The following is a 7529-nucleotide window of genomic DNA, read 5'->3' as shown; positions in this document are numbered from 1 at the left end:
GGATAGAGAAAGAACTGGGAGAAACAACTACAACTGGGCTACAATTCAGGAACAAGGTCAAGGTAGAGTCCTACTGCAATGAAAATTCCTAGAAATTTATTAGGGTGACCTTAATTAACACTCCTGGTTATGGAGGATACAGAGGCTGACCAGGCAAAACTTCTAGTGAAGGGTTTGAGACACCAACAAAGCCATAAAACTTTGACCTAAAATTTGTCCTGCCAGCATGATGTGCTGGGGTAATGTAGAACAGAAATTCTGGGTGTGCCTAACCTATGACTATTCCAGCTTGAGACCCATGCCATGAGAGGGAGCCCATATATTACACTTTCTGGAGGATCAAAAACCAGTGGCCAGATGGCTCAGAGACACAGAATAGAAACAAACACAAGTGGCAAAATAAAACAAAACAAAACAAACAAAACAAGAGTTTCAATGGAATGATGCCTAATGGTGTTCTGCTATACTCATAGATTGGTGCCTAGCCCAATTGTCTTCAGAGAGACTTCATCTAGCAACTGATGGAAACAGATGTAGAGACCCACAGCCTAACACCATATGGAAGTTGGGAAATCCTACTGAGAGAGGGAGGAAGGATTGCAGGAACCAGAGGTCTCCAGGACACCACAAAGAAACCCACAGATTCAACAAACCTAGACTTGTAGGGGCTCACTGAACCTGACCTAATAATCAGAGAGCCTACATGGGTTTAACCTAGGCCCTCTGTATATATTGTATAGTTGTGTAGCTTAGTGTTTTTATATGACTTTTAACAGGGGGTTGGAAGCTGATTCTGATGTTTATGCCTGCTTTTGGGACCCTTGTCATCCTACTGGATTGTACCATCCAATCTTATATGAGGGGAGGTGCCAAATATTATTGTAACTTCATATTCTATGTTTGTTTGATATTCCTGGGAGGTCTGCCCTTTTAAGAAGGGAAATTGATGAGGATTGGATAGGGAGAGAGGAGGTGGGAGTAGAGGAGCTTGGGGGTGTGAAGGGAGGGGAAACTGCAGTCAGAATGTAATATATGATAGAATGAGTTATAAATAAATAAAGGAAGGAAGGGAGGAAGGAAGGAAGGAAGGAAGGAAGGAAGGAAGGAAGGAAGGAGGTTGTGGGACTGGACAATAACCCAGTCACGAAACCTTTCACCCACCTTTTTATTCTGCTTGCAAGGTTTACTGTAGCAATGGTGGCTCAGAACTTTTGGTAATAACCATTAGGTCTAACATAAGGCCCATGCCATTAATGGGAGCCCATGCTCACACTGACAGGATGACCAGGAATAGGAAGCTATGGATAGCTTACAAACTTTGGATAAACCCAAATACAAAGAGAAAAATGTCAATGAAATGATTCCTAATGATATTCTGCTACACTCCATAGATTGATATATAGAATTAATCATCATCAAAGATGATTCCAACAACAGCTGATAGATGCAGATGCAGAGACACCCAGCCAAGCATTAGGTGGAAAGACAGCTCCAACTGAATACCTCCATTAGGTCATACCCCTTGGAGCTCAGCAAGATCAGCAAATAACGTGGGTGGAGAATCATGTGTCAATACTCAGGCCAACATGTGTAGGCATAATATGCTATTGAAATAGTCACAAAATCACCATGAGTTCAAAAAATCATATTTAATGTGCAAAGTAAAATACTTTTCTGGTCAAGTAATTTTTGAGATAACACATCAAACAAATGATAAATAATGCCATCATCAGTGAACAAAGGGCTTCAAAGATGACATAATAGCAAGAGTTCAATATGACTCCAAATGTGATGATGACTATGATCAATAACTTGGACGCACATGATGAAAGGAAAGAATTAATAGGAAATCATTCTCTGATTACTGTAGCATGTTTGTGTTCTCTCTCACTCTCTCTCTCTCTCTCTCTCTCTCTCTCTCTCTCTCTCTCTGATAAACACACACATATACACACATGCACACACACACACACACACTGTAAAATAAAATAGGAAATGAACAGAAGAGTCACAGTTGTAAACAAATCTCTTTGGCATTCTGTCCAGAAGGCAAATGCAGAAAGGAAAGGGTGGGTGTTAGATAGGAGTGACTGTGGTGGTTCCTGAGAAGCACAATGTTTGCAGCTGTAGCCTTCTGATGAAATGGGTCTATGCTGAATATTGAAAGGGATGTAAAACTGTGGGTTACTTTTGATTCTTTAACATTAGTATGTTTCATATTTCAAATAAATTGTGGCTGTCTGAAAGGACCTAAGGTGATCTGAGTTACATTAATGTCAATTTAAATTCTTGCATGAATAATTGACTGTGTGCTAGAGTTTCTCATTTTCGAGATCCCTACATAGTACATCACAGCACCCTGGTTACTGGAATGCATTGTCTTTGGAGTGCTTTGAATAGGTTCTGACAGAATTGCTCAAACTTAGTGGGCATGTTTTATATATTCCAGATATAAAAGTCGTTTCCAACCACCCATGTTGATAGACAGAAATTTGATTTGAAAAAAATCGCTAATTATTCCACTGTGCACTACTAATTTTCTTCTTCAACACAGCTCTATATTTCCTTCTTACTTCTCTTATTTTCCATAACTTATTTGTTTCTTCTTTCAAGACTGGAAAGATTGAACCAGTTAAGAAAAACCCTGAATCAGGGAGATGTAAAATAATCAAGAGAAAACTAAAACAAGGACAAGAAGAAAAACATATTCATTAAAAAGTTAACTTGGTTTTATACATAAAGTGTATCTATTTAATTTTCCTGGCATTTTGGAGCATAGAGATAAAGAATGGTGAATGAGTTATACATGTTACTCTGAAAAAAGAAAAACCACATAAACTTCTCATGGAAAGTTATACCTATTTGATTTACAGACATCATACCTATACCAAAATTCCTGCTTTTAAAATGAATAATTTAATTTAATTTTAATTGGCCTTTTGGCAAATGTGAGATGGCTTTATAAAACCAAAGTGGATAGTGAACACCTAATAGGAATTAATCTAGGTCTATGCCTTTCAAGCAGTGAAACATCTAAAATATAGAAGATGTACACAAGAAACAAGTTTTGATTCTCACAAGACTGTATGTGAAAGGCTCAATTTAATTTAGTTTTCATTAGTTTGAATTCTTGACTTTTTGGTAGAAATCTAGAGTGTATTTTTCTCCATTTTGAGTGGATATAAAATTCTGAGATTCTGATATATCTGTGAATGGGAGAGAGTAAATGAGTTCGTGAGCCCCTTCCGAGTTAGATAACTAACAAATTTTGAGTAATAGTGGTGATTAGAGAGAACCCACACAGCATAAAAATTAGCACATCTGTGCAGATACTTCATCACATGTTACATCATAAAACAGAGAAATGTAAATATGTATCTTCAAATGGTGAAGAAAGTATTAAATTGATGTAATATACGTTTCAATTTAATATGACCTGGAAGTTAAAGATGACATATGTCCTGTGAAATAAGTCATAGACTCAAATTAAACAGAATCAGACAAAACTCAGCAAACATTTAGATGCTTTCATTTACTTCCAGGATGAGGCATCTCTTAAGAAATACTTGTCTCAGGGCTGCTTTCACATCCTTATTCCTCAGGCTGTAGATCAATGGGTTGATGGTGGGTGTCACAAGATTGTGCAAAATCTGAATAATTGCACTAAGCAATGGGCTGGGGTTGGGCTGCAGGTAGATGATGATAACTGGTCCATAGACACACATGATGGCTGTGAGATGGGCACTGCAGGTGGAGAACGCTCTCTGCCTACCTTCTGTTGAGCGGATTTTAGAGATGGAGATCCCAATTCGAGTGTAGGACACAACAATGAGAAAGAAACAAATGAGAGATAAAAGACCAACATTTGTGAAGCCTACCCTCTGTGCTAGAGTGGAATCCTCACAGGCTAGCAGTAACACTGCAGGCATGTCACAGAAGTAATAACTCACCTCACTGGGGCCACAGTAGGGCAACTGGAAAGTGAGGGAAGTTAGGATAGTGGCATGCACACAGCCACTCATCCAGGTCCCTGTGGCCAAGACACAGCACACTCTGTGATTCATGATGATTGTGTACCTCAAAGGGAAGCAAATGGCAACAAAGCGGTCATAGGCCATCACTGTGTACAGGAAGCACAATGTGCAACCCAGACAATGATAGAAGAAGTGTTGTACAACACATCCCTGGAAAGAGATCCCTCCACCCCATCCTGAGAGATATGACAACATCTTGGGAGCTGTAGTGGAACAGAAACCTAAGTCAAAGATGGAGAGGTTGCCCAAGAAAAAGTACATGGGAGTGTGGAGTCTTGGGGAAGTAGTGATTGCTGTAAGAATGAGAAAGTTTCCCAGCAGGGCACAGGCATACATTGTTGAAAACAGGAAGAGCAGGACATTCTCCAGGCCCTCTGTCTCAGGGATGCCCAGCAAGGTGAATTCCTTCACCATGGTATGGTTTGTCATATTTATGGATGGATCAGCTCCTGGCAGTCTGTGGAAAGAAATTCTTGGTGAAATTTATTGTGTGTGAGGATTAGAAAAGTTTAAATCTCAGGGGTAGAGAAAAAGATGCTGATATTTACAGATAGATGTTGTAAATAGAATTGCATTTCCTGATGATGGAATGTCTTTCTGTAGCTAGGTTTCTAATTGGAGACAATGTTCCTTAAAATTCTTACCCAGAAGATAATTTCCAAGAGCAATTGCAGATAGTGTCTTTCACAATGTCACCCAGAAGGTAACTTCTAATGCTAGTGCCCTCTCTTCCCTTCTATATAAAAATGATCTAATTCCATTATTTCAGATGGTCCATTTTGGTTCTAAAATGAACAAAAACACTGTCGAAAGGAGTAGTGAGGAAGGGGATGCAGTGGTGTGGTAAAGAAAGAGTTGCATGTGAGCATAATCAAGATACATCATACACAGGTGGGAAATTGTCTAAGAACAAATGGAGTTAATGAATAATTATTTTTGCAATCACATTAGCAGCCAGCTTCTGGTCCTGAGGGTGATGTGAATCTGAAACTAGTGTTTAGAACAAATTCACAGCAGCAAAGGGTAAACCTTGAAATTTTAAGCTCTAAATGTGAACTTCTCTGAAACTGGAAGTTGAATGAATACCCTAAATTTTTGTTATTCAGCAGCATGAACGTGTGGTCTCTCCTCTTTGGAGAAAGGAGGAATTGTTATTGTACTGGGGATTATCTGTGGCTTATCTGAAGGAAAATTGAGAATAGCATAGTGACTAAAGACTCTGTCAACACTTCTTATATGATAGCACAATTTTGCATACTGTAATCATTTCTTTCTTTTTTATAGTATATGAAACATACTGTACATCTCACATATATATCACTCACAAAAGTGAACAGAGAGAGAGACAAAGAGAGAGAGACAAAGAGACAGAGAGAGACAGAGATACAGAGACAGAGAGAGAGAGAGAAGCCCAAACATCATTATCTGTATTGTGTTAAATTTTTAAATTTTAAAGGAAGTGTATAACATATGTCCCAGGAGGTAAATGAAGGATGTTTGTAGAAGTTAAAAAAGGCAAGGGGATAGGTAGGAGATGTGGGATGTGGAGTAGTCAGAGGGTGGATCAGAGAGGGACAGGGAATGGAATATGGAGTGTAAAACATAAATTAATCTAATAAAAATAAAATAAAATGAAATAAAAAAACTCAAAAAAGGCAACCTCAAAAGTACCTTATTAAACAACTATATGTAAGGATCAGGAGTATGAACATCAGACTTTAAACAATAAAATTAAATGTATTCAAAATGTATGATGTATAAATGCCCATAATAAAGAAAGACTGTATCCAGTTTCTTGGGTTCCTATGTGAATATAAGAATGTGTCATTACATGGTAACATCCACTAACATGTCTATTCTTTTGTTGTTGTTGTTGTTGTTCCTTTTGGTTTTTCGAAACAGCGTTTCTCTGTGAAGCCCTGGCTGTCCTGGAACTCACTCTGTTAGACCAGGCTGGCCTCGAACTCAGAAATCCACCTGCTTCTGCCTCCCAAGTGCTGAGATTAAAGGTGTGCACCACCACTGCCCAGCTAACATGACTATTCTTGATTATGATCATTTCTAGTTTTTGTCTTTTGAAAATTTCTTATATATTTTTGTATTTATTTCAGTTTTCAATACAGTCCAATCCTTAAATTATAGATTATCTCTTAAAGTTTATTGCCTAAATCAGTACCCACCCCTTTCCATATTATGCCCTTAGTGGTTGAGAGACTGAAGACTCAGATAAAGGTTAAGGACACATTTGAGTACTTACTGAGACAACAGAAGGCCCACGATGATGGTACTGTTGAGTATTGTCTGCCTTTCTAACTCCAGCAAATTTGAAGAGACCCACTGTCCTTTAATCTGTAAGTAGAAACTAAGAGTTCTTCCTCCTTTATATCACTTTTAAGTGGAATGGCATGCATCTAAGTGTGCTTCAGTTCCCTGGCAGCAATTCCCTGTTTTCTTCCAGGACCTGCAATAAGTTGCAACAAAGGAGATTTTAAATAATTGTGATCTTCCTTTGGGTATTAATCCCAAGAGGAAAGAGTATTATTGAGAAAGCACCTCATTAACTCCTTGGTTTAATTGTGTTGTGGTAGGGGAGATTATTTCAGTATTTTTAGAGAACATTTTTATGGACTATACTATTCAAAAATGTTCACTTGAAAACTCAAACATACCTCTTGGATACTTAACCTGTTATTAAAGATTATAAAATCTGGTAATTCTGAAATCTCATTTGTCACATACTGACCTATATTCTGAGGTGGGGTTCTCCGAAGATGGGAGAAGTGCTGTCGCAGAAAATGTTCTCTTGGCTGGGATCTGCAGAGTCAATCAGAAGATGTGGTGGGAAAGTCAAAGCAGTTTCCCAGCAGAGGCATTGACTGGCATGGACGCTGCGCATGAAAGAAAGGTGCTCAACATGCTCAGAGAATTTAATAATGGGGTCTGAAAGTCAGAGCCTCTATTTTCAGTTTCTGAGGAGTCTTAGAGAATAGGACCACACATTTAGTCTTATGGAATCTATCTTATCACAAATCTGATAGAATGATAGATGATATTCAAGTTCAACCTGAGGAACTTGAGGTATGTGGCCTCAAAATTTGTGATCAATCATAATTTGAAGGGTATTCTTTCCATTTTACCTTGCTATAACAAAACTCCAGGGATCAGGTATATTGTAAAAGTAAAATAGTTATTGAGTTCACAGATCTAGAGTGCAGGATAAGTGCAAAATTTAAAAACCACAGATGAAAATAATTCCATGAAATTTGTATGTTAACAATAAACACACCGGCTACTTGTTCCTATTAATCTGTTCTTTAAAAAAGGAGATAATTTTCATTTTCAGTTTTGTTAGGGTATAACAATGAGGATTTGTGGGAGAAACAGCTCAACAAACTAACAAATCATAATTAGAACATTTTCAGAATGGATAGGAAGGCTTTCCTCTAAACAGTAAGATGGATGAACTGCTTGGCTATGCAAGAGAAGTGCTTACGA

At 38.1% G+C, this 7529-nt stretch overlaps 1 protein-coding gene across 1 annotated transcript; it reads right to left on the bottom strand.

The window, feature by feature from the left end:
- Positions 1 to 3518: 3518 nt before the first annotated feature.
- On the bottom strand, positions 3519 to 4466 carry LOC116073334 (putative olfactory receptor 10D4). Its single transcript, XM_031345158.1, has one exon. It carries the CDS (start codon positions 4461 to 4463, stop codon positions 3519 to 3521), a length of 945 nt encoding a protein of 314 aa, XP_031201018.1. The 5' UTR covers positions 4464 to 4466.
- Positions 4467 to 7529: the final 3063 nt, after the last annotated feature.

This window comes from Mastomys coucha, unplaced genomic scaffold, assembly GCF_008632895.1.
Source record: "Mastomys coucha isolate ucsf_1 unplaced genomic scaffold, UCSF_Mcou_1 pScaffold23, whole genome shotgun sequence".
Classification (NCBI taxonomy): Eukaryota; Metazoa; Chordata; class Mammalia; order Rodentia; family Muridae; genus Mastomys; species Mastomys coucha.
The sequence above is the reverse complement of the archived record's forward strand: the minus strand, read 5'-3'. Positions and strand labels throughout refer to the sequence as shown.

What these genes read in the sequence shown, in the direction of transcription:
- LOC116073334 (XM_031345158.1), bottom strand. Translation starts at nt 4,463, where the DNA reads ATGACAAACCATACCATGGTGAAGGAATTCACCTTGCTGGGCATCCCT.